Source organism: Moschus berezovskii, chromosome 22 (assembly GCF_049115385.1).
Source record: "Moschus berezovskii isolate FMDL1 chromosome 22, NW_MosBer_1.0, whole genome shotgun sequence".
NCBI classification, from domain to species: domain Eukaryota; kingdom Metazoa; phylum Chordata; class Mammalia; order Artiodactyla; family Moschidae; genus Moschus; species Moschus berezovskii.
Window position 1 is genome coordinate 23,143,644 of NC_142481.1, and position 27,127 is coordinate 23,170,770.

The 27,127-nt window shown below is 45.9% G+C and overlaps 1 protein-coding gene across 1 annotated transcript in view; it reads right to left on the minus strand.

The window, feature by feature from the left end:
* The window catches only part of HYDIN (HYDIN axonemal central pair apparatus protein), a 415,120-nt gene that overhangs the window by 39,129 nt on the left and 348,864 nt on the right, over nt 1-27,127 (minus strand). The window contains exons 47-65 of the mRNA XM_088830541.1: nt 25,568-26,194; nt 23,633-23,854; nt 21,305-21,525; nt 20,904-21,086; nt 19,940-20,059; nt 17,033-17,192; nt 16,756-16,928; nt 15,937-16,135; nt 14,294-14,393; nt 12,759-12,858; nt 11,010-11,178; nt 10,265-10,503; nt 9,047-9,164; nt 6,615-6,819; nt 5,657-5,892; nt 2,913-3,064; nt 2,612-2,801; nt 1,420-1,522; nt 683-961 (exon numbers count right to left, since the gene is read on the minus strand). Of these exons, the coding sequence (XP_088686667.1) occupies nt 683-961; nt 1,420-1,522; nt 2,612-2,801; nt 2,913-3,064; nt 5,657-5,892; nt 6,615-6,819; nt 9,047-9,164; nt 10,265-10,503; nt 11,010-11,178; nt 12,759-12,858; nt 14,294-14,393; nt 15,937-16,135; nt 16,756-16,928; nt 17,033-17,192; nt 19,940-20,059; nt 20,904-21,086; nt 21,305-21,525; nt 23,633-23,854; nt 25,568-26,194 (3,796 nt within the window). The remainder of the gene's footprint in view (nt 1-682; nt 962-1,419; nt 1,523-2,611; nt 2,802-2,912; nt 3,065-5,656; nt 5,893-6,614; nt 6,820-9,046; nt 9,165-10,264; nt 10,504-11,009; nt 11,179-12,758; nt 12,859-14,293; nt 14,394-15,936; nt 16,136-16,755; nt 16,929-17,032; nt 17,193-19,939; nt 20,060-20,903; nt 21,087-21,304; nt 21,526-23,632; nt 23,855-25,567; nt 26,195-27,127) is intronic.

A 27,127-nucleotide genomic window follows, 5' to 3' on the forward strand; every position in this document is an offset into this window, starting at 1 on the left:
ACAAACTTACACGTTCTCTACTTCAACCAGCTGGCCATTTCCTTTAGAATGTCTAGGACACGTGATACAGATGAAACAGACAATACCAACACAAGCCAGCTCAAAAATACAGACAGGGAAAACTCCAGAGATACATATATTCACTTCTTAGCTAATCTGGAATTTAAATTTCACTTATTAACTAAATTGGAACTTGAGCTCAAAGAGAAAGCTCCCTATGGGGCAGACTCTCTTATTAATTACTCTCTGGAACTCCAGGCACATGCACACTGATGTTCAACAAATGTTCCTTGAGGGAACACATGGAGGATGTGGTGACTGAGCCAGGTGTGAGGGAGCAAACAGTAACAAGGAGGAGATGCCATCCTAAACTCTCAGGAAGCTAGCCAATCTGTTATTTAAATTTCATTCTTATTTAAAATGACCCAAGAGGGACTTCCTTGGTGGTCCAGTGGTTGAGTCTTTGCCTTTCAATGTAGAGGTTGAGGGTTCAATCCCTGGTCAGGGAACTAAGATCCCACACACCTCATGGTCAAAAAATAAAACAGAGGCAAAGTTGTAACAAATTCAATATAGACTTTAAAAACAGTCCACATCAAAACAAATTTTTTTTAAATAAAATAATAAAAATGACCCAAGGGCCAACACCAAGTTGTCAACACCTCGTTGCCGCTCCTCTCACCTGCCACCATTTCTTCCATGGTGCTTTCCTCAGTGGCCTCAGAGATATCCGAGGACTCCTGGCCAGAGGAAGCCACCAGCCCGTGGATGTTGTCCAAGGTGATGTCATCCTCATAGCCTTCTCCGACCATGTGGATGACTGTATCCTCGTACTGGTTGTCGATCACTGACAAGTGAAGGATGCCTGCCATTCTCCCGACTTTCTTGGAGTGGAAAACAACATCAAATTCGGCTACTTCTCCAGGAGGAACAACCAGGGAAGCTGTGTGAGCTTTCTTTGCTGCAATGAGAAGTGAGAGACATGATCTAGAGTCAATTTAAAGGAATATGTATCTGTAAAGACCTGGACTCAAGGGAAAGCAGTCCTTATGTGGGAAGGAGGCTTTCCTAGAGAGGCCACTGGTGACAAGGCTGAGCATCTGACTCGGGCTGAGTACACATTGAAGTGAAGTGAAGTGAAGTCACTCAGTTGTGTCCGACTCTTTGCAACTCCGTGGATTGTAGCCTACCAGGATCCTCCGTCCATGGGATTTTCCAGGCAAGAGTACTGGAGTGGGATGTCATTTCCTTCTCCAGGAGATCTTCCCGACCCAGGCATTGAACCTGGGTCTCCCACATTGTAGGCAGACATTTTACCATCTAAGCCATCAGGAAGTCATTTGAAGAGTACACATTAGTTCCTTACAAAACAGCTACTGGCACTCATTGCTCTCCAGAAGCTATACTCACCCTACTTACCTTTTACTTGTGGTTTGTTTTCCTCTGTGATGTAGATGTAGGAGGTAGAAGGCTTCCCTTTCAGGGAGAAGACTCCTAGTTGGTCCTGTAGGTCAACATGCAGCTGGCAGAAGGAAGACGAGATGGAGTGTTAAGCTTACAGGTTGCTCATGCGTTCTGAACTGAGAGACACTGCGTTGTTGGGGAAGTACCCCTCTTAACCCCACATCACTGTGCCTAGGGCTCACTGTTTTGAGTTTCTTATTAAGACAGAGATAATAAATATTAGACCTGGAAAGGAGAAATAAAAATTTTAGCTCACCTCTTCCTATTCAAATAAGGATGCAGAGGTCCAGAGAATATGGGGACTTTCCGGAACACCCAGCTATGTAGTGTTAAAATGGGGCTGCCAAGCCCTCTGTTATTGACAAAGCAGTTGTCAAATATACATGAGACAAATCAAGTGGGAATGACAGCTTTCCTGGTGGCTCAGATGATAAAGAATCTGCCTGTGATACAAGAGACCCAGGTTCAATCCCTGGGTCGGGAAGATCCCCTAGAGAATGGAAAGGCTACCCACTCCAGTTTTCTTGCCTGGAGAATTCCATGGACAGCGGAATCTGGTGGGCTGTAGTCCATGGGGGTCTCAAAAGAGTTGGACACAACTAAGCAACAACAAAAATAAAATGGAAATGAATATTCATCACTCTATGAGGACTTGCATGAATTTTAGTTCCTAAAAACCAGTATCTTCTAGATAGGAGTAGGTCATTTTCAAAAGTCCTACAGTTCTTTGCATAATACTTACATGATTTATCACCTTTTTTATAAAATTAAAAACATAAGTGCTGAACCCAAAGTCCCTTCAGATGTTATATCTCTCACCCCTGATGAAGTTTCTTCCATTTTTTTCCTTTATTGCAAATGCAGTGTTCATTACAGAAGAAAAAAAGTGGAAAAATAAAGACACTCATAATCCTATTCAGCTTGGCATATATCATGGCTCACTGCCTTGCACTGAGATTTCCAGTGTACCATGTATCAGTGTCCTAGTAATCGGACCAACCCTGGTTCCCTCTGCACGTCCCGTGGCTTACCCACGTTCCCGTATGAGGAAGTCCTCACAAGTTAGGGATGGCGGAGACCCCAACATCAAAAGTCTCGCTTCTAGAAGACTCTCCCTTTTCACCCCATGCTCACCCTCCAGCAGTACCTTGGCGGGGATGGCACCGCTGTTCTTGAGGATAAGAGGCAGTGTCTCTGAATGACCAAGCAGAAGCCTCTTAAAGAGAAGTAAGAGGTTTCCATGCTGGTTGCAGAGAACTGGCCGCACAACGGTCACCCGAGGGAGGTTCCCCTCTCCAACGATATCAAACACAAGGCTTCGGTTCTTGGCCAGGGTGCTGCAGGGAACGGGAAGACAGAGGCCTGTCAGCCTAGCAAGGCAGGAAGGACATTCCACAGAGAGCATGGCCTGCAGCCCTGGTGCTGGCGGGGAGCTGGGGAGCTGGTACCTGGGCAAGCCGTCCAAGGTGGCCTCAAAGATGCACTGGTAGGTCTGCATGATCTGTGGGGTGAAGGACACTGTGGCAAAGGCGTGTGAATGGCTAGCAACGCACATCTTGTTAGGTTCCACTTCAAAGATGTCGGTGATGCGGGCAAAGACCTGGAAAGGGGAAAGGGAGCAGGGACTGATGTATATGCTACTTGATGTTTGCACAGGGCTTGCTGCTCATCTCTACTGGCCCTGCTGTGACTCCCCTCCTCTAAGCTCTGCGCAGGCATGTCCCACTACTTGGACAATCCTGCTCCTGGAAGGTGTGGCCTGGGTTCTTAGAGACCCAACCCTAAGCATTAATTAGCTGGACTTGGCCAGACTTGTGGTCTTTGCAATTAGATGAACTAAACTGTATCTTGGATAGCAGATCCACCCACCCCACCCCCACTTTTCCCTCTCTCTCACACACACACACACACACATGCACACACACACACATACACACACAAATAAATTTAAGATGCCAGAGACCCCTGGTGGTTACTGATGTGAGGCTTGGGCTAGAAGCTGGATGACAGAAAGGAGCAATGGAGACACCATGTGGGAGAGACACGCGACCTTTGGCAGATGATCTTCTGAAAGTTTGATTTCAGGTGACAATTCCAGTCAGTCTCCCAGGCCTCTGGCTACAGGCTGTGTTCCATCCTGAGTGTGAGGTCTCGGATTCACTGAAGCAAACCTTGCTATGGTGGGGCCATTCTGAGTGGGTTTCTGCTCCTTGCAATTTTAAGAGTGCTAGTTAAAACCACCTCCTGCAGCACTTTATCTGCTCCTGTCTTCAGGCAGTGTTTGGGGAAGACTGCGGGCACAACCTCAAAAGGATTTTTTATTCTCATGGGAGGCAGGTGGGATTCAAGACTGACTATTCCTTCTTGCTCTTAAGCTGAGAGTATAATTTCTTTGACCTTTCCAAAGGATAATCTGCAAATTAAGGAAGGACAACAGCATACATTTGTCTGGAAAAGTGTGGGCCTCGGTCACTGGGCCCCTGAGGCCATGTGAGGGCAGATTCAGCTAGGGATGCACCCATCACCAAAGGTTAATATGGTGCAACCTCTGAAGCCTGGGCTAGAAGGTGAAGCACATCAGTGCCTACTGATTCGTGGAATGAATGGAACTGCTTAAGAGGTGCTAGGTTTCTCTGTAGTCCATTTTCCCAAAGGGGTGGAAGAAATATAGAGGAACTGGTGCCTGGGTAACTAGTTACATTGGGTAGATGGGAATGATAAGACTTGTTCCATCCCTTTATTTTTGAGTTACTGTAAAAGGTCTTGTAAGAGCCAGAAATTAAAATTTTGCTTCACGTTAAAAAAAAAAAAAAGAAGAACAGAGGAGGACAACAACATGTTTACAAATCCCGAACAGAGGAGGACAACAACATGTTTACAAATCCCTGTTAAAAACCTATCTTTTTTTAGAAGTCAGGCTTGCTCATTTCTTATGTTTATAGCAATGGAATAGGGAGAAAGCTGCCCTTTCCTGTCCCAAGCAGGCCAGAAAGTGATGACAGTCTCTCAACCCCCGGCCCTCTGCAGTGACGGCTCCCCAAGAATGCACACTGCTGTCAGCTCCAGGCGAGGCCAATCCTCTAGGTCACCTCCCCACCACTGCTAGCTGTGAGGGCTTACTCTCCTGTGACTCTGGGTCAAGACTCTGCCTTTGGCTAGAGGACTGACGTGGCTGAGACACTTGGCAGTGTTTGTGGCACACTGACTGGAAATTAACGGGGAGCGAAACCCACTGTCTCAGTCCCTTCTCTTGGTCTCCTGAATTTTCTGTCCCACGGCAGGGAAACAGTGTCTCCGTGTGGTCCAACTCAGAGAGGGAAGGCAGTTTTGGTCTGGCAGAGCCCAAGATAGGCACTTATTTTCTACCTGGTATTGACTGAGATGGTTAAGAATTTGCCTGCAATACAGCAGACCTGGGTTCGGTACCTGGGTTCGGTGCCTGGGTCAGGAAAATCCCCTGGAGAAGGGCATGGCAACCCACTCCAGTATTCTTGCCTGGAGAATCCCATGGATAGAGGAGCTTGGTGGGCTACAGTCCAGGGGGTCTGACCCTACAAAGGGTCAGACATGACCGAGCGATTTTCACTTCTGCTACTAAGCGGACGAAGCTTGGTTTTAAACCAAGCTATATATCCCTAGGCACTGGGACCTAGGGGAAGAATGCAGCATTTTTGAGTCTCAATTTTCCTAACTGTAAAATGGGGAGAATAATACAAAATCGATAATACAAACTTCTGAGGGTGAAATGAGATAAACGAACATCAGCCCAGTGCTCAGACTATAGTAGGAGCTCAATAAATGCTCACCTCAGCTTACACTTTATAGAGTGACATCTCCCAAAACTCTTTCACCAGCCCAATGTGCCCCTTGAGCAGCCTGCCAGAGCTGGCACTACATTTTGGCTCTCCCCACAGTGCTCTGACCTGTAGGCACGGGGAGTGTCTGATGCAGGAGTGCTCTGCTCTGTCATGTGACCCTGTTCATCACAAGGTACCCAGAGGAGACAGCCACTGGAACAAACATTTAGGTCCTCTCACTTAACTTCCAGGGAGGCTGAGAGCCAGAAAATTCCCACTAGAGATGCAGGCTCCACAGCAGGGGTTTCCAAGAGCTCCCGCCCTGGCTTTACGCCAACCACGGTGGACCAGGGCCAGAGAGGACCAGTCCAGTCAAGTGGACTGGGGCTACCAACCTTGCTGGAGATGGGCTTAACCACGAGGTTCACGTCACAGGCGATCTTTCCCACATTGCAGATCTTGAACCGAGCCTTGGCCTGATGGCCCACCAGGACGTTGCAGAAGATGAACTTGTTCTCGTCCTCCACATACAAGCCCCCGCTCTCTATGGTCTGCAGGATGCTGTTCAGGTTGGCGCTGCTACAGAGCTGGTGCTCCTCGAATATCAAGCTGTTGTTGTCAGTCACAAAGGCTGGGGAGTGGAGGGAAGGCTGTGAGATGCAGTCTAAGTGCCCGGTTTCTACTCTCTGTAATCCCTAACTTGGAGATTTAGACTCCAACAAAGGACAATCACAGGGGAGAGACAGGGGGATTCACACAAGGGAGTGTGAGGGGTGGGACAAATTCTATCTTCTCTTCCTTTTTGGACTGCTTTTGCTGGTCTCCAGACTCCAACCACCTTCTCCTTCCAGTGGAAAGGAGGATGAGATCTGGGGTGAGCTGAGGAAAGGAGGCATTAAGCTCAGTTTGATGCAAGTTTGCTGGGGACCTAGAACCAAAGCAAGAGGAGCTGTTTCTGTGCTCCAGACTTGCTCTATCACTGATCATTGTTCTCTGTGAACATTTGCACAGGGAGTGGCTTGGCCACTCAAACCCAGCAAGATCTTAGGTGAGCAGAATTCAGTACTCCTGGGTCACCCTGTGCCACACCCCATCACACCACAATTCCCAGATAACACTGTCCATATGAGAATCCAAACTCAGGAAGACCTGGAGTTTAAAGCTGCACATCCTCTTCTAGGTGTGCACATGCCCTAGAAGTCTTTAAGGAAAAGTATAGCTGAAGACACCACAGGAAGTTCTAAGGTCCCAAAGGAAGAAGCCTAGCAATGTCTATTAGGTGCCTGCAGAGGGAGGGGTCTGTTACAGAGGAAGGTCTCTTAAGGGCTGCTGCCCCATCTGAGTGCTCAGTACCTGGCTGACAGGCTTCAGCCAACAGGCTGTATGGGATGCCACCGGGCTGGTCTCTTGGATCTCGGTCAGAGATATCAATTGCTAAGAACTCTTCGCATCTTCCCACAGGGTCAGCCATGCAGTCAACAGTGATGACCTGCATCCCTCCAGAAGGGATGGTACCAAACCCAGGGTACACGGTGAACATCCCGTGGGTGAAGCGAGCCTGTAGGAGGGGCAGAGGCAGAGTAAGTGGCAAGGTCTGAGTCCTTCCACCAGAGTCATGTGATGGTGTCAAGAGGGACTGGGTGGCAGGGGTGGAAGGCCCTCCCCACAAGCTCTCTCTGGGCCCCAGCAGTGCTCCTGGAGGCAGGGAGGGCCTGGGGGGGGCAGTCCTTCAGGAATAGGCTCTCTCAGTGCTTCTTTCTATACATATTCCTTCTGAACAATCACGGGTAGGTGAGAGTTTTAAGGAAATAGACACATTCAACATAGTACAACACTTACCCAGATGGGAAGCTCCCAGCAAAGGGGCAGGGCTTAAGAGTACCGACCTTTGAGTCAGATAGTCCTGGGTTTGAATTGCAGCCTTCAAACCCTCCTGTGTATTAACTGTTAGACCTTGGTCAAGTGACTTCTCTGAGTCTTAGTTTTATCCAGAAAATGGAGCTAAAGCCTTTACCCTGAGACCACCGGAGGCTTCAATGAAAGGATGTACAAGAAGCAGTTAACAAAGCTACGGGCCCAGAGTCTGCTCAAAACCTGGGATGTTATCATTCACTCCTCTGGGTCTTAGGAGTTTCCCTCCTGTTTTTGCCTTACTATAATTGTGTTTTGAAGCATTTTTATGTTGGTTGCCTTACCATCTTTGTCATATAACTCTAACATTTTGGTCATCTCAGTGTTGGCATCTATGGCTTATCTATTTTCACTTAGTTTGAGATCGTCCAGGTTCTTGATATGCTGAGTGATTTTCAGTGGAAACCTGGACATTTTGGACATTATATTATGAGACTCTGGATCCTACTAAACTTCTCTTTGGGCTGGCTTTCTCTGACACCTCTTGGGTGGGGACAGTAGTCCAGATTCCACACTGGACTTCTTACTGCTGCCAGGCAAGGGTGGGAGCTCCAGTTCTCCACTAGTCTTAGACCAGTATCACCCTGGGCGGGGAGGGGAAGGGTAATAGTATCTCATTACTGTTCTGCTGATTCCACAGAGTAGGAGGTCCACTGGGGGGAGGGGAAGGGCAGCTCATTTCCACATGGTTGGAGTGGAAGTCAAGGCTTTCCAATTGGTGTCTCTGTTGACAATGGCAGAGGTGGTGGTGGGTAATGAATGTCTGGCTCTCTGCTGAGTGTTCTTGGACATCACTTTGACCTCGTTACAGCCTGAATTGAGTGGGAAGTCTAGGTTCCCTGTGGGTCTTTTTTCGAAATATGTGGAGTAGGACCACAGATTTCTCTGTCATGTTTGACTGTGACACTGCAGCTCTTATCTGAACATTCCTGTCTTGCTAGACTACCCTTTTTCTGGTTCTTTGGCTAGTGAGAGCAGGCTTTTGGTCTGTGCTTGTTGATGTTTCTGGATTGCTGGCTCCCTCAGTACCAAATCTGAGAAGTATGAAGTAAAAAGAAATCTCAGGGAACTCATCACTGTGATGTCTGTTGGGTCCCAAGAACCTTAGCTAGTGTGATGCTTTTTTCCTGTTTCTCAGTCATCTATGTTTGTTTTATACATAACGTTCATGGCTTTTAGCTGTAGTTATTTGTAAGAATAGGGAAAAATCATCTACTTCATATTACTAGAAGTAAAAGCCTTCAAATCTCCTTTTATTTAAGCCAATCTGAATGGGCTTCTGTTCTGTATCAGCAAATGATTATTTCTGGCTGTGCTGAGTCTTTGTTGCTTTGTGTGAACTTTCTCAAGTTGCAGTGAGCAGGGGCTACTCTTTGTTGCAACGGGCGGCTTTCTCGTTGCAGTGGCTTCTCCTGTTGCAGAGTACAGGCTCTGGGTGCATGGGCTTTGGTAGTTGCAGCACACAAGCTCAGTAGTTGTGGGGCACAGGCCTAATTGCTCGGCAGCATGTGGAATCTTCCTGTGGAATCTTCGGACCCTTGTTCCCTGCATTGGCAGGGGGATTCTTATCCACTGCACCCCCAGGGAAGTCCAACAAAAGATTCTTGATTAAAATACTTATGAAGAGTAGACACTAATTGTAAAGCAGTGAGGAACCAATGAAGGTTTTAAAGCAAAAGAGGATATCCAAATTAAAAGTCATAATTCCTTATTTTAAAATGAAAGTGATAGTTTCATTATAACTAGTTAATGTTCCTGCCATAGTAGGAATATTCAAAATTCAAATCCTGGTATCCTAAGGAGTTATCTGTTGGAAGAACTAGTTTGCAGGAAGCCTTAGAGGGTTTCTGTTGAACAAAGAAAAGGGTGCTCACCTGCCCTGTGACGTTCACGTCTTTCTGAACAGAGTCAGAGAACTTGGTTGTTTTGGAAGGTCCAGTCTTGTAGAAACTCTCGCTTTCCCGGGATCTTGCATGTCTAACATGGGTGGCTCTGATTAAAGAAGTGGGAATACATCCTCAGGGTGTGGTGATCATGAAATACCACCTACCTGCTTGCTTGCAAGGTCTCTTCTTCTTGGAATGGAGGAAAGGGCCTTTCCTTGCCCAGAGGGCATCAGGGAGCATGCTCAGCTTATTTATTAACAGCCAAACTCATTTAACAAGTGTGAGAAAAGTATGCAGAAATTATACATATTAAATATGACTCATAAGGACATTAAAATTACTGCAAGTAAATAATAATTGTAAATGTTTGCCAAAATGGAAGAGAAGACCCACCAAAATATGAAATGATTACAAACAATGTAAAGCTGTGTGTCTGACTTAAAACAATTAATTAGAAAGTCATTCTTAAATGACTATTGAGAAAGTCAGTTCATTAGAAAGTCAAGACAAAGTGCCTGGGAATTGATAAAAATAGTCCCTAATTTGTCAAAAAAAAAAAAGAATATGACAATCAAATCAAAGCCAAAAGCACTCAAAAACATGAACTGTTTCAGTTAGTTGACTGACAACCACTTTATGAAAATTACAGTTCTTTGTTGGAACAATTATTAAGTTAGTTACAGTGATTAAGTGTCTTCATGGGGACAAGGTAAAGATAGTCCCAGGAAGATGGAGGCCTCACCAGGTTTTCTCTAGTCCAAACTTCCAGGGTACTCTTTGCCACCCCTCATCATGAACCATCATGATTTCTTTTGATTTAGCTTGCTGTTATAATCACCCCTTGACTTCTACAGAATGACAGACAGGAAGTGACTTACTGGTAAGCAATGTAGCACACTAGGTGCACTTTGACAACAGACACAAGCCCATGCAGAGGACTTCACATTTATTCAATTGAAATGTATTGCATATTGGACAGCAGTTGAAAAGCATGTGAAATTTGGAGTCAGAGATGTGGGTTCAGAACTGAGATTCACTGGTGATTTTTTTGATAATCTTGGATGAGCCATTTCTAAGCCTTAGTAACCTCACCCACGAAGGGGGATTGGGTGGATGAGTTTAGATAAAATATATGAAAGCTCATGGGAGAATAAAAAGCACCAATTAACCAGGGGATGTTTTGAGTTAAGTAAATACTTGTCTTACACTTTCTTCTGATGAAGGGGGCTCTCCCCTGTCAGCCTATACAGGGCATACTTGAAGTCGAGCATGCCTTGATTTTCTATGGTGAAGAAGGCGCTTTTACGAGTGCCATAGATCAAAGACCCGAAGTTGATGATGGAGGAGGGGCTGATGTTGTATTTGGAGAACACCGCAGTCACAGAAAACTTAATCGGGATGCTGGCAATCATTTCACCTCCTTCTGAGATATTAGGCTCAATAATCTAGAAAGGGAAGACAGATTGGGAAGATGTCAGCTACCAGAATAACAGCTGCCAGCATAATTTCTATGGCTGTCTACTCCACTCCTTATTATCTTCATTGACACGAAGCCACATTCGTTATTCTCTTTATATAATTGCATCGATAATGTGAGTAAATGCTAACGTGAACCTTACTGTGTACCAGCTATGGGTCAACATGCACCACCTCTGCCTCCCATTTTCACTTCCCCCTTTTCTTTTGTACTTGATGACTGAACTCAGCCTCCCTGTCTCTGGTCTGGTCTCTTCCAAAGACCGGGGGCCACATTTCTTCTCTGGAGCTTCAATTTCTGATGACTCTGAACACCTCCCACCTGACCTATCTGTGCCTGTGAATCCCCAAGCCCTGGTGAATCCTTTCTGGTGGCCAGGTCAGCCCTCCCTTTCCCCTTAGGGCATGGGTCAGACTACATAAGCTTCATTTTGGTACCTGCCACCGCGTGAGTCATCCCTTCAAGCTCTCTTACCTGACAGCGCAGGACTGGCTGGTTCTCGATTTTCACTTCCCTTTTTGCATGGAAGATCACCTGGACATTTGTGGGCTTTTCTGTTGTGGTCAGTGAGCCTTTCTTGGGTTGGACTGTGATCATGGAACTTATATTGGTTGCTGAAATCCCTAAGGAGTCCACAGAAAAGCTGAGTGACAAGAAGAAAAAGTCAGTTTTAGTCATTATCTTGGGAGCTCAAGACACCAGAGATGAGACTCTAGACTGGTAAGTGCCTGCCACATCCCCAGCCCTGTTTAACCACTATGCCGAGCAGTGTTCACTGTGCTCTGTACTCCGTGAGCACTCCTTAGCCAGGATTGACCAGGCCAGGCACTGAGGCTTGAGGCAAAGATAGCCATCTCCAGCCCATGGTTAAGAGATGTCCTTGCAGGAGAGCTCTAACAGGAACACATGATATTCGGTAAGGACAAAATCAATTCATTTCTTCCTCTCCCTGCCTCTGTCTCCCTCTCTCTCCCTCCTTGCTCTAAGACTGAATGCAGTAGACATGGAGGGAACAGTGAGCAGAAGCTGGGGGATCTAAGGAAGGTCAGAAAGGCAGGGGCAGAAATCATGCAACCGAGGTGTTCAGAAGCGCAGCCCTGGCCCACTGCAGGTGAGATGAGAAGGCGCAGAGAAAAGCTTGGGGACTGGAGCTGGAGCAAGAAACCTAAGCTGAGGCGAGACACGCGGAGTTGCCACATGTCATCCCCATGCTCACTCCAGGAGACCTGGCCCTTCACTGCAGTGTGCATGCTGCCTGAGCTGCCTCACCTTCCTGAACATCCTTTCAGTGAACCCTGATCACCTGCTCCAACTTGAGGGAGACTGTTCCATGCAGCTTAAAAGAGCAGGGGTAACACCTACCATAATCTATAAAATAAAACTCACAACGGGCAAGATTCCATTTAGCACTAATTCCAGAGTGACTGTGGCTTTCTTCTAGGTTTGTTTAGCATTGATTTATATTAACTGATTTCATTTTCTAGTTCTAAGAAACAGCAGTATTGAGGTGGGGACTCTCTAGTTTCAGCATTCTTTGAACTGAAATGAAACACTGATGAATATATAGAGTTCCTATTAAGTCTGTGTGGCGGGGGAAGTCCCTTTATCAACTTCAAATTCTTCTGGGAGAAGGATGACCTTCCATAACATCGACCAGCTGTGGGTGCTGGCGCTGCCTGAGGACCTCCTTCCTCCCTCCTTGCCCCAGAGCCACTTCTTTCTCCTTCAGGAGCCTTCCTTATTTAGGGTTTTTTTTTTAATCTAAAGATGAGCACAAGCTGGAGCTGTCTTCCACCAGGCTGTCATTTGGAATCTATAATATAATAGTTCTCAACATTAAGAAAGAAAAATGGACAATCCCTTCTTAACGTGAAATCTTACATAGACCATCAGCTTATGAAACAGACAGGAGCTGGAAGCCAGGCAGGATGGCTTGAGGGCAGGTTCCCCCATCTCCAGTCTCTCTCTCAATCCCTAAGACCTCCCCCGACCCCAGAATCTCCTCCTCCAACCACCTCACCAGGCTCTTCCCCACCCCCAGGCCCCCGTGGCTCAACCTGCAGAGCAGCTGGGATTCCATTCATTTGAAGCTAAGAGAGGCTAATGGCAGAGATGGTTCTTAGAATTTCCTTGATCGACTTTTTAAAAAAAACTCTCTCAGGCAACACTCCTCTCGCCATGATGGGATGTGGACGACCATATGCTCGGTAGTTTTTAGGTTACCTGAACATGATCTCATATTTCCCACGGTTCTTCAGCTGCAGGGGCTGCTTCACCTCGTCCGTGGCCTTCACAATCCCCAAATCAAGGCCTCCTTCAGCTCCTGAAGGAGACAGGGGCCAGGGTGGGAAGCGGTGCGTGAGCGTGGCAGCGAGAAGCAAGGGAGACTCCTATTGAAGTTCACGTGGGAAATCCATGGTGACAATTTCAGAGAATCTGTTTTCTAAAAACACTGTGGCTAGAAAAACTTCCTGGAATTGAGTCTTAGCAAACAAACAACAGACACTTCTCCTGTACTCAGTTCAACCCGGGTGGCTGCCTCTAGCTTCCACCTTAGGACTGCTGTTCTTCCTTTCATGTCTCTCATTAGCTAAAACTCCCAGCGTTTAAAAAAAACCTTTTGAATCATGTGTATAATGTACAGAGTTGGGACATAATGCATAAATTCATATTGTTATACTTTGTATTACATCACAATCATTTCCCCATGTAAGTAAAATCTCCCCATTAATATACTATGATATGGCTATTTCATAATTTACAATATTATTCCTACAATAATAATATTCCATTACAGATAGACACTTAGGGTATTCCTAATCTTCCATTATTATAAATAATGCTGCAATAAATAATGCTTTATGTAAGACCAATGACATCAAGGCAAACATGGAGCTCTAACACTCTATGAGTTGTGCTGAGTAGGAGACCTATCAGAGAAAGAAGGGCCCTAACCTGGGTGTTGGGGCAGTGTGGTAGGCAGAATAAAGCCTGGCACCTCCCCCATCAAAGATGCCCATCTCCTAATACCCAGAACCTGTAAATATGCCAGTTTACATGGCAAAGGGGGATTAAGGAATTAGATGAAATCAAGATTGGCAATCATCTATCTTTAAAATAAGGGAAAATTTCCTGGAGTCTCTGGGGGGACCCCCAGTAATCACAATGGTTCATAAAGGCAGAAGAGAAAGACGGAAGTGGGAGAACCAGAGAGATGGCAGTTTGAGAAAGCCTGGACCCAACATTGCTGGCTTTGAAGAGGGAGGAAGAGGACCATGAGCTGAGGGATATGTGTGGCTCCCAGAAGGTGGAAAAAGCAAGGAAATGGGTTCCCCCAAAGGCTCCAGAAGGGACAGTAGCCCTGCAACACTCTGGTTTTAGCCGAGAGAGAGCCATTTTGGACTGCTGACCTACAGACTTGTAAGATAATAGATCTGTATTGTTTTAAGCCACAAAGTTCATGGTAATTTGTTAGGGTGGTGACAGAAAAGCAACATAGGCAGATAAGAACTTACTCTCAGATGTCTGCTCAGAAAAGAACTCTTCAAATTTAAAATTTTGACCACCCCATTATTGTCTCCAGTTGGAGAGATTAAGATTTGTAGTAACACTGCTAACATCACTTGAGTTTGCCTGCTCACTATTTATCTCAATTCCACCTTTCTCTCCAATAATCACTGGTCTTTCTCTACACAGGAAACATACTACCCTAAAAGAGGTGACCTCTAAACACTCTTTCTTTGGCGGGGTCAACAGACCTTTGGGGAAGGTGATGTCTAAGGCAACGTCATAGGACTCGGCAAAGATCAGGATATTTTCAATCTGAACGACACCAATGAGGTTGTCTGCATCCAAAACCTGTCAGGGTAAGAGACATTCTTTAGTGAGGGCAAGACCCGCAGGGTTCTTGGGAGTTGGAAACTAAAGAACCTGCAGGAGGGGATCATGTAGAAGGGGCTATGGTAAGAAACACTTTTGCAATGTATTAGTTTTTGTTTACCGAGCATTTGTGTAGGCTGAGTGTTCTTTGTAACATCCTTTGGGGGAGGGCCGGTGTAGGCAATCAAGAAAAGGTTGAGGAAGAGGGACTACACTTGCCATCTTGTCTACTCACTGGGTTTCAATAATCTGTATCACTGGCACTGCCTTACTGAAGTTTGGGTTGTGAGTACACACAGTAGGAAAGTCTTCTTTGAACTTTTAAGTCAAATAAACCTGAAGAGCATTTTTCTGACAGTTGAAATGAAAATCTTTTATATTCTAAATTGCTTTAACTCATTTTATAAATCTGAACTGCTTTGTTCTTTATTTCTGATTCAACCTATGATAAAAGTGCCAGATTTTTCATATTAAATGAGTGCTTAATGTCTCTCTTTTGGAAATCTCAGATTAAAAAAAATGAACTATTTAATAATCACTATTATTAAAGCTGGAAAAGTTGAAAAAATAAATAAAAGCAAGACTCCTAGCCTCCAGCTGACTTCTGTCCCTTCTACTGTCCCTGATGGTGGTATCTATCCCGACTGCTGTCCCCTCTGTGGTCATCCCTGATGCTGGTACCTCCCTCACTGTCCTGAGGAACATCTGAGCTGGTGTCAGTCTTTAGCTGGATCTGATTGTTGACTCTTGAGACTGATGACGGGGCAGTAAAGGGTCTGTGTTTCAAGGGGAAGAGCCACTGGGCAGTGGGTGTGGCTCTTTGTATCTGCCTGGAGACCACCTGCCTCTCTGCTGAAGCCCCAAGCTGGAAAGCTAAGTGGCCAGCTCCCCACAGCTGGTGTCTTATTAAGGTGCCAGGGGGGGAAATCTGTAGCTGTCACCAAACTCAAGTTTTAATTCAGAGTTTCTATCTTTCCTTTCATCAAGCATTCTGCCAATGTTGCATGCAACAAATTGGATTGCTTGAGTTTACCTTCTTTCTTGTGATGCTCAGCCTCTGACAGAGATGACAAGAAGGGCTGGCAGCAGGAGGGGAAGGTAAGACAAAGAACTTGGGCTGTCAGATCCAGAATTTATATAGTTCTTCTCTATTGACAGAGACCAAGCACCCAGAGCATCCTATTTCCTCTGCTCCTCTACTGGATGGCAGGGGAAGCGGGGGATTAAATTTCGTAATTGGGGAAAATAAGGACAATTTAAGAGGTACTGAAATCAAATAAAGTTCACCAGAGTGCTTTTCAGAGTGACCAAAAAGCAAGGCATTTCCCCATGTGGATGTTGAAGGACTATAACCTGGGGAGAGAAGCAGAGCAGGGCATTGTGGGTTGTCACACACAGATTAGATGGGAGCATGTAGCATGGAGAATTGCCTTGGTGTGTCCATGAGTCGGTAGTGTGGGTGTCAGCGAACCCAATGTGTACATATCTTGGTGACCAGGGCTGAAGACATATGAAGCCTTACCTCCAAACGGATCGCCTTCCTGACATTGACGGGTTTGGAGGGCTGGAAGTGCACCTGAAGGCTATGCTCAGATCTGGGGGCTATGACCCCCTGCATGGTGGACACAGAGAAGTCCTCGCCCAGGTGCTCCAGGCTGGTGATCCTCCAGGCCAGGGGCAGGAGTGTGATGTTGCGGAGAAGAACTGCCCTGGAGTCTTTTCTGCAGACACCAAAGGAAATTCTGTCAGTCTCAAACAATTTTGACTTATTATGGCAAGTCAGAAAAAACACTTCTGGTTATTTCAAATCATACCAGTTTATTACTATTTATTGCAGGGAACGGGGCCTACCTGTGATGATCAGGAAATGCAGGATACATGAATCAATATACTCACCCAGCTGCCTCAGAAATAAACATTCTCTATTTAGACTAATACAATTTCCATGAATGATTGTGTAAGTTCTAGGTCTGGTTGAGTGTTTTCTGCTTGTCCTCTAAATTTCTAGAGCCAAGATTCTTAACCTTTTAGGGTAATGGACTGAAAATCTGAAAAAAGCTAGCCCTTCTGAAAAAAACACAAATATGCACACACTTTGGCAGTTGATCTTAAAGAAGTCCTTAAACAGCCTGGAGTACATTCACTGAACCCAAGCTGACAACCTGTGAACTCAGAGGGTTACCACCCATCCTGATTTGCATAGGACCAGAAGTCTCCCAGAATGGAGGACTTTCAACACTAAAACCAGGCAGGTCCCAAGCAGGTCAAGATGAGTTGGTCACTTTAGAACTAAATGTTCCTTAAATTTCATTCCAGTCCTGGAATTATCTAGAACTCTGACCTGTGCAGCAAGAGCCGGTCAAAATGCAATTGTCTGGGATCCAGCTCCAGTTCTGGGCGGACACCCTGGCAGGTTAACTTGAAGACAGCTGGCTCGGGGTTCTCCTTGATGCAGCAGACAATGCTGTCTTCAAAGACACCGACTGCAGTAGGGTAGGCCCATACATTCAGCATCTAACGGGAGAGTCAAAACAAAGAACATTTATATCCAGGGTGCCAAGGCCTCAAACTTCAAAGGAAAGCCTTGCCCTGGTAGACTTGTTTCCACGTGACTGTACCTGCTTCTCATTGGGTTTCAGAGTCATGTTGATGGGCTCCAGGAAGTAGGTGTTTGCTTTGATGTCATTCTGAAAACAGAAGAACACCTCCACAACCATTGGGGAGCTGTTCAGGATTGTCAGTGTCTCCATGTTGCCTGGGAACAAGGAGGACTTGTATCTGGAAGTGAACAAAAATTAGGGATGCGGATGTGAGGACTGGCTGAGAATTTAGGTAGAAAAGCAGACTGTGAGGTGCAAGGCGATTTCGAAGGATAAAGTGGCTACACAGAAGCAGTGCCCTGAAGGCTACGAACACAAACCTTATGGTGAAGACTTGCAGTTGTGACCTGATGACTCCCCCACAAACCCACCTCAAACCTTGGTCTCATCTTTGAGAGGGGATGATAAAAACTCTGAGGATGTCAAGTGTCAAATGAAATATCAAGAGTATATTTGATACTCTCGATATCAAGATAGAGTGCCTAAGGCTCTAAGGACAGCTGAAAACAAGTGCCCGATAAATGGCAGCTGTTACTACAGCAAAGATTTCTAACTATGAAAGCTCTATCCTTCCAGTGCTTATGCTTCCAAGAGAGATGATCGTTTGAGTAACCTGTTATTTCATAGCTTAGCGAAGACCTCATTTACCACCTTCTCCTACACTTGCACAGGATGCTACTGTTTCGACATAGATGCGTCTGACGCTGCTCACTGTTCAGGGCTGCTTCTGTTCCCCAGCACTTTAGGGAGAGACCCACTGGGTGGGGGTGCTGTAAGCACTGGAAACGGCCCGGTTAATGGTCCCGAACAGAAGAGCAGCCAGAGAAGGCACAGGGAACATCAACGGACACACACATCACTGGAGGCTATAGCGCAGGTCAGGAAAGCATGGCACCCACTGTGCCCACAGACAGTCTGAAGAGCTCTCTGGACAGTCTATAATGGACAGTCTACAAAGGAAGGAGAAGGCATGGCAAAGATTAAATCCAAGAGACAGAGCTTTCTCTGTGTAACGGCCAGAGAGGTGGTGGCCTTCACATCTCACTGTTAATGATCGCCACCAAGCACTTTGCTAAAAGTTACATGTGTACTCTCTAGTTCAGTCTTCCCAAAACTGTGCAGTAGGCGCTATTATTTTTCCGTTCTGCAGATGAGGATGTTGAGGCTCAGCAAGACTTAAAAAGATAAATGATACTCGTTTAGAGACTAGTGTTAATTGCCCTCCTGGATCATTGCTGTCTGGCCTCATATCCTGGTTAATTCCAGTGCTGCTCTGAACACAGGCCTCTCTGAACTGGCCATCATTTCCCTGAATCCCACCTCCGGCTGCTGATGGATGTACATCACGTCCATCAACCTGACTCCCACCCCTTCTCTTGTCTAAGCCTTTCTACTGGGTCTTAAGGATCCTCTCCATCAACAGTCAACTCTCTTCAACTTCATTTTCTAGTCCAATATCTTAGGAAATAAACAGGAGATTATGAAGGGAATGGAGAACCAACTTGGCTCATTAATTTCACCAAGTAAGCAGAGAAATAGTCATTCGCCACTTATCACAATAAATGCTAGATGGAATTAAGACATCTCAACTAGGTTTTGAGATCCTAGTTCTGTTTTTGGTCTCACCTTCCTGCTTATATAATAAGCAACTTATATATGACTAAAAAAAACACCTGTATCATTAAATATTTATGACCATTGACCTTAGCTGGACCCCCAGTTCTGCCAGATAATCTTAATCTATTTCTCTAATATTCTCCCTCCCCTACTCTGCACACAACTTGTTTCATACCTTCTCCATTTTCCCAACATTTTAAACTTCTTTCCACTTGCCTCACTGTTAGGGATGACCTCACATCATTCACTATGGAGAAAATGGTTGCATGGGAACCTCCTCACCATTCCAGCCAAATCTGTGACCCTACCTGCACCTGAAGCCATCTCACCTTCCTCCAAGGTGATGATGGTCCCTCTTCCTGGCAAAGCCAGCATCTCCACCTCTCGTGTTGTTTCAGGAAGGTGCACCACTCACCGCCCTGACTTTCGCTGGAAACTCTAGCTTCTTCCTCCCTACTTCCCCCCTTGACATCTAAACATCCTAAGAACATCAGTGAACAAACAGCCTTCCCCGCACTCCAGGTCTCCCTCCTGTCCTCAGCTGCCTCCATCTCCCTTTACAGTCAAGCTTTTCCAAAGAACCACCTTCACACTCTGTCTCTGCTCTCTCACCTCCCACTCACTCCTCAACTCACTTTACTCAGGTTTTCATCCTCAGAAAGCCCCTGAGAGGGTCCCATGACTTCCGCGTTGTTAAGCCCCATGGACGCTGATGTCATCACCTTTCCCTCCTCCCTGCCACAGTCAACATGGATGGCCACGCCCTCTTCTCGTGGCTCCAGGACACCGTGCTCTCCCAGTTTCCACCAGTAGCCCCTGCCCTCTTATCTCTTGTGAGTGGTGGAATTCTTTAGGGCTTCATCCATGGTCCTTCTTGCCTTACTGTGTACTCTCATTTAGGTGATCTCATCAGACCCATGGCATTTTTTTTTTTCTCTTGAAACAGACTCTCCTCTGAGAACCAAAACCGTATAGACTATGCCTTGCTTTCCATGGCTTCTAGCTGTGTCTCTCGAGCATCTTAACTGAACACACCCCTAAGTAAACTCTACTTTCTACCCTTCCCCTACCCAAACTGGGTCTTCTTCCAGGCCACCCCATCTGGGAAAACAGCATCCTCAATCACTTGAGAGCTTAGCAGAAACTTGGGGCACGAGAACTTACCTCTCCTGGTCTGTGGTGCAGGACCACCCGAGGTAATGTCAGTAAGAGCTGGATCTACTGTTAATACACAGGAACCCTGGCTTGGACTCTTCATGTGTCCAACCCAGGGGTCTGAAATCTGCTTTGAAATAATGGAACACTCACTTATCTCTTGATTTCCCACAAAGCAGTGGTCCGAAGTGAAACCTCTCCATGCTCACAATATACTTCTTAAAGATGACCTCATTTGCCTTCATGTCCATCTTCCGCTGAGGGAATACCACCCTGAACACAGAGGAGGCAGAGGAGAGAAGTGTCTGAATGCCTCCACATGATGTATTCATGAACCCAACATTCCCTGTTCAGCAAAGGGGCCAGGAGTCTGGAGACAGAACAACTCTTAATTTGAGGACATTTCTGGAATGACTTAATTTGAGGACATTTATGGAACCAATCCTGAGGGAAGACAGTACAGTTTGAACCTGAGAAAAAAATATTCCCAGTAGTGTCTTTCATAATGGGGCTGATGATGAAACTGAGCTGGACTTCCTGTTCTAGTGTGCCTAGCTGGAAAACGTCCTGAGAAACCCTAAGGAAATCTAGTTCTGGTGGATCTTAACTAGCTTCTGAGTTCCCTGTCTGACGTAGCCCCTTGGTGAGAATTGCAAAAAAAAAAAAACTCCTCTAGGTGTACAAGCTATAAAAAGTCCCCTGGCTTGCTCAAGTCAGGGGCCTTTATGTGGTGCATAAGAGGCTCAGTGTTTGGTACTCAGGAAAAAAATCTGCCTGTGGAGATACACACATATACTGAGGTTACAGGATAAAAGTCCTATAGCAAATATATTTGCTTAATAGTTTATATTTGCTTAATAGTTAAATAAACAAACTAACTTGCCACAGGAAGCTATCCCCTTGCTCTTCACATCTGCTAGCATTCTATTTTAGCCACATGGTACCGTGTCATTGCTGTGACTCAATCAATGTCCGTGGCTCTGGAGCCCAGTACAAGAGGGCCTGGGATGCTGCCCCTGTTCCACATTTCTATTAAGACACGCCTTGTTCAAAGTCCCATGGGGGAAAACAAAAAATGTATCTGCCAATCTTTTCTTTAAGAACAAAATACACTTACTTTGGGTCTTGGCAAATGTATGGGTAAGTGCAGACACCTCGGCAGTAAAGCTGGTACTGGCGGTGAGTTCCAAGGATCTCAAAGTTAAATGTTTGGTCAAAGATTCCAAGATCGGTCGAAGAGAAGTGTATGCGCAATGTCACCTCACCATTGGCAGGCACGATCCACCGGAAATGATTCAGCCTGAAAATGACCACACATGCTTTTACTGTGAGGATGCTTCCTTTGGACCAAGAGAAGACAGGACTGTTGCTGGGAGAAGTCCGGTTAGGCATGGCGGTCCTTGACCGCCATGGAGGTCCTTAACAGTCAGGACAACCCGGTTCCCGTCTGAGGCTGTGACAGCCACACCCTCGTTTGGAGCTTCAGCCTTCCCCTCCCCGGGTGGCTCCGAGGCCCACCTGGTGAATTTCTCCTGGGAATGCTGCCCAGATAAGTTGTTTTGCTCTACGTCCGACAGCGGAGCAACGGTTCCAGAAGTTCCTGCAGAAAGGCCCTTCCTGTTGAAGGCCATTCGACGTTTCTCCTTCTGAGTCTCACGTGGCTGATCCGTTTTTTCTTTCTCTTTTTCTTTCGTTTTCTGTTTGCTCCCTTTAGATGAGGTGATTTGCTCCTCCTGGGTCTTGAATTGAAAGTGAGCACAGGGTCTTAAACATTCATCGAACGACCACAGAAGCAGGAGACAGGAATGCCCATGACGCTGCCTGTGGTTTGGGGTGACCTTGCTGCAGTCTGGGGTGACCCCGCTGCCTGCAGTCTGGGGTGACCTCACCAGATTCAAGATGCTGGTGACTGCTGAGAATGGCAGGGCCCAGACCATGACACTACCATAGGACAGAAGCGTGGAGAGGAGTCTAGGGCTTTCCCTGGAACCCCATTCCCTGAAAGGGGGCCAAAGCCCCAGAGGAAGCTTGAAGCTGGCCTGGAGTGTGTTCCCATACTGTATTTTGTTGTTGTGCTTCTTTAGTATTTTTTTTTTTTAATCTAGATTTCTCATTCCCTCCCAATCACACTGATTCTTTTCATAGACCAAATCTGTATCATGACAGAACATTCCATAGTCTGCAAATCTTTTGACTGTTCTCAGAGTGTCCCTTAAAACTTACTTATTTCTTGTATTTCATGTAAGCTGAAAAAAAGATTTAAAAACTTCATTAGATTCAGAGAGGATGCTGTGCACATCATACTTCGTCACGGTGGGAGACAAATGATGTCAGGTTGACTGATTACATATGCAAAGGGTGTCTGTGTGGCTGCAGTGATGCTTGCAGATCTTGGCCATAGCAAAGCAGACTTCCCTCTCTGCAGCCAGCCAGCCATCCATGGGATGGTGCTCTGACTCAGAGCGAGTGTCCTGTTCTCCAACAAACCAGCACTCCAGGAATCCCCTGGTACTCCTCAATCAAGTACGTCATTGGGGATATCAGAACGGTGCCTTTCTAATTCTACCATTCTTTCTATAATTTCAGCTGTCATTCTCCTAGAAAGAAGAGCTTTCCTTCATGTACTGGAGATGAGCCTGAGTTCCTTCTAAAAGTGTAAGTTAAAGAAAGCTAAACTCTTTCCCCTTCAGGTTCAAATTTCAGAAAAGAAGTTGGTGTAACAGTCACCTCTGATGGTGGCAATATTTTCTTTTTTTACCTTTTTATTGGACTCTGCCCAAGTAAGGCCTGCTCACCAATGCTGAGACCTGATGTTGACTGTCTATTTACTTATCAAAGTGAAGTTTGGGGCTCTCTGTTACCTAATTGAGGTGTAAGTAGGGCCGATAGATAACTTTATTTGCTGCTGATTGTGTTTTTTGCTAACATGCATGGTTTCTAGGAAGAAGGCTAGGAGGTGATTCAAATTTTGGCCCCCATACTCCTCTTTGGCCACCTGATGTGAAGAACCAACTCACTGGAAAAGATCCTGATGATGGGAAAGATCGAAGGCGGGAAGAGAAGGGGACAAAAGAGGATGAGATGGTCGGATGGCATCACCAATGCTACGGACATGAGTTTGAGTAGGCTCCAGGAGTTGGTGATGGACAGGGAAGCCTGGCGTGCTGCAGTCCATGGGGTCACCAAGAGTTGGACATGACTGAGCGACTGAACTGAACTACTCCTTTGGGAATAAAAAGCCCCTCTGTAATTTTCAATATCCATGCATTCTTCATATTACTAGTCAAATCTATTTTTCTTTTTTTATTTATTCCATTAACTATATATGTAAAAGTAAATTTTCTTTTACATGATTTCATTTTGATAACTTATCCTTTTAATCTAGGAGGAATTACTTTTACTGCACTGTATCAGGCAAGGAGATAAAAAGCAACTTTATCCAAAATATCCAATCTTCCCCATATAATTTCTTAATAGTCTTTTCTTTCTCTAATGGTGTGTATTTCCTTGTGTCTGTTGATTCTTGTATTCTTCTGCACTGTGTGAATTACCTTAGCTTCACAATACATTCTGTTACCTTTTTAAAAGACCTAGCTTCACTTTTTTTTTTTTTTTTGAAAATGGGCTTCAGAGAGAATCGACAAGTGTCATTTTTAGTCTCTTCTTGGGGGCATAGGAAGAGTCAGACCCAGGAAGGTGCAGCTTAGGGAGGCTCCGGTGGAATCCCAAGCGAGTGGAGGCAAACACCCCAGTGAGCTTGACATCAACCCTGGGCTCAATTTTTGGCCACATGGAGGGCCCATGTGAAGTCTCGCCAAGGTCAGGAGGATAAGTTTCTCCCTTTACCTTTGAGGAGCCTGGGGTGGTTGAAAGCTCTATTTCTGCTTCCACTTCTCTTTTCTCCTCCATCAGGGACAGGTCTTCAGAGGGTGGAGTTACAAACACGAAATGCTTCAGGATTTCTGTCATGGCCAAAGGCTGCCGCTTCACAGGGTAGGAGATGATTGAGAATAAAGCAGGGGGTGGAATAGGTGGTCCAGAGGAACCCAGGCCCAACATGTCTAGGATCTAAAGGAAAATATCAAGATGAATTTCTGGTGTAGAGGGTAGGCTACCCCTAACAGCCTCCCTGAAAGAGCACAGGACGGTGAGACCCTCCTTCCTTTCTCTCAACTTTCTCGGGAGACGCCCTGATATAGGCATGTGTCAGGGATGGTGTGTAAAGGGCCTCTGACACAGCTCTGCAGGTCTTTCCAGACCCCACAGGTCCAGACCTAGCTGGGGCTCTAGCTATGGGCTTCAGGCTCCCTCTCTTATCATAACCTTTGTCACTTTATTATGATTCGTTGATAGTCTATCTCTGCAACTGGACTGTAAAGTTCATTAGGACTGGAACTAGGGTGATATAGCACATGGCCTAGCACGCAGCTGGGGCTCAAACCTCTGTTTAAAGGGGACATCTCTTAATATTCTGATGTCTATGGTATAGAGCTGTTTCATTTATTTCAGATCCCCTGTTAATATTTCTTCTACCTTTAAGTGTTCTTTCTTTTCAAAGGCAAAAGAGAGTTAGGGCTACAGCAGGTCATATACAGCAAAGGAAAAAAAAGTGCATCAAAGTTCTGGGAATGGGGTGAAAGATGGGAATGAAGAGAGAAGTTAAGAAAGAAACTTGAGAGAGTCAACTGATTTCTGTAGCATTTCCCATTATACTCTGATATATAATGAATGAGAGCCATCCAGGGCAGATGGCTTGAAAATCTGGTAGCAATTTTCTCCTCAGCTTGGAAAACCCTTAGAAAAAGGATGCTATCCCTTGATTAATTGTTGTCATCACAACCATGAGGCCACCTGAGTGGACCAAACAGACTATTAGCTCAAGCAAGTAATTATCTTCATGTGTTGCTAATTCTATGTGTCAGAAAGTTGAAGACACTTCCTGACTAACATGTAGCTAGAGTTAACTCCCAGGATTCAGAATATCTGTGAGGAAAGGGATGAATAATTTACATCCCCTATTAAATTAATAGAGGCAGGAAGTTCTTTAAACAAGTCTAACTGACGGTTCCTCTCAGGCTCTGCTCTCTGCTTTTAAGGTTGCATCTGATTTCTGATAAATACTAAACTAAACCAGTGGGTAGACTGCGGCCCCCTGTTCAAATCTGGCTTGCTACCTGCTTTTGTAAATCAAGCCGTATCTGAACAGAGTCATGTCCAGTCATATCCATTGTTGGGGGTGGGTGTTTGGGACAGAGACTGTATGACCTGTAGCCTCAAGTATTTGTTTTTGGTGTCTCACCGAAAACGTTTGTCCCGGGATGAAAGGTTATAATAACCATCCCCTCCAAATCACTGCCAAAGGGTTTCTGAATATGATGTTTGTGTTTCTAGGAATAAGAAGCTGTCTGGTCGTATAATTTCTGTCATGGTGGAAGCTTATGGGAAAGAAATTTTAGAATAGTTGAGCCATTTGCATCACCCCCGAAGTATACCTGCCTTGCCAACAACCCATAACACAGTATTGTCAATACTAAAATTAACTTTATGAGTGGCTTTTTACAAGGTTAGATGGAATAGTTTAGATCTGTGGAACTTCCTGTGGATACTTCATCACATAGAAAAAGGTCCTTTCAGCCATTTTTGATTTATATACAAAGGGACATCAGAGATGAATGGAATTAAGGGGATCTGGATTTTGTGTTGAAAACACATTTACAAGGACTAGCTCTGCAGGGCTACCTGGCTACCCGTTACATCTCTGTCTTGGGGGAAAGTCTGTACCTGTTCCCCTTTAGGAAGCCTCTCACTTTCCAGGGCCTGCTTCCAGTTCAAGCCTTCGCAGTCAGGCGTCTGGATGTTTATGAACGGCACACCCAGATCCTTCTTCCCCTCGTGGTCCTCCTCCTCGCCCTCGCCTCCGTCGCTGCGCTCCTCCTGGGCGCGGAGCTTCTCCAGCCGCTCCCTCTCAGCCCTCTCCCGCTCCAGGCGCTCCCTCTCGGCGCGCTCCTTCTCCGCGCGCTCCCGCTCCCGGTCCTTGCGGCCTCGGCGTCCCCCGGAGGGAACCTGGCGCTGGTCGGTCCCGTCCTCATGGCTCATGTCCTCAGCGCCGATGTGATGCAGCACAACTCCCTGCTTCCGGTCCCAGTACGTGAGGATGCTCTGGATGTCCTTCAGGGTCAGCTCGAAGGTCTTAAACTTCTGGGCCATGTTCTTGTCAGTGTCCTTCGGGAGGTCCCCCTCACTGTCTTCTTGCTCCTGAACAAGAGGAAACCAAAGTCTGTTGGTATCTGACAGGAGGTTCCTCCTCCTCTTATTCCATTCTTCCTTCTCCACAGCTACCTGCTCTCTGACGGACACTTTTCTTTCAACCGCGTCAATCTTCACATCTAGTTTGGAAAAGGTAAGAATCTAGAAAGCAAAAACACATAGAACATTCTTAAAACAGTTCTTTCAGGGAGAGCAAGTCGCAAAAGAAGGAAAAAGAGGGCATTCTGCTTTGTAAGATGGCCTCATAGGATTCCAGCCCCTCACATAGACACCAGGGCTGTGACTATGGATTGTGTGGGGGCCTTTCTCAGAAGATTTGCTCTATGGTCCTTCCTTGTCATAGAGCTGGCTGGGGCCTGGCATTATGCATAGCAGCTGTAATGTTCACTCCTGGTTGAGAGCTGCTGCTCTGAAGGATCAACAGGAAAAGAAGCTCAAGACAAATCTTTCCTCCGGAGAGGCCACTGGGTTTAGTGGTCCAAACATGGTCTCACAATGGTTAGCTGTGTGACCATCGGTGAGCAATCCACATCTCTGGCCCATCTGTATCATATTGACAGTAATATTAATAACTACCCCAGAGGACCACTGAAGATTAAATGTGTGAGTACATGTAAAAAGCTTATAACAGTGTCTGTCACAGAGTAAAAGATCTCATAGTGCCAAGTTATTAAAATTATACAGATTATGTATACAGATTAATCAGTGCTGCTTGGGACAGACAGGATTTCAGAATGTGGCTACACTCCAGCCTCTTAAACAAATCTGTATTTTATCTAATGACCCTTGCAGAGAGAAACCAACCTTATTCTTTTTCTTACTGTTTTGTGGGTTCTGATTTTCTCCCCTCCTGATGAAACCCTCCAGGAGGCTTCACAGGTCTGGGGTCGTTCTTTGATGACATACAGTCCAGTTCAGCCCAGTGACATTATTCTCTTGCCTAAGCTCAGGTGTGGAGGCATGAGAGGCCCAGGCTGGTTATCCCCTCTCTGCACTGCATCAGCTCCCCCTAAATGTCCGTCTCTACAGCCTGGAGAGAGCTGACACAACAGCACCAACAACACTGTCTCCTGG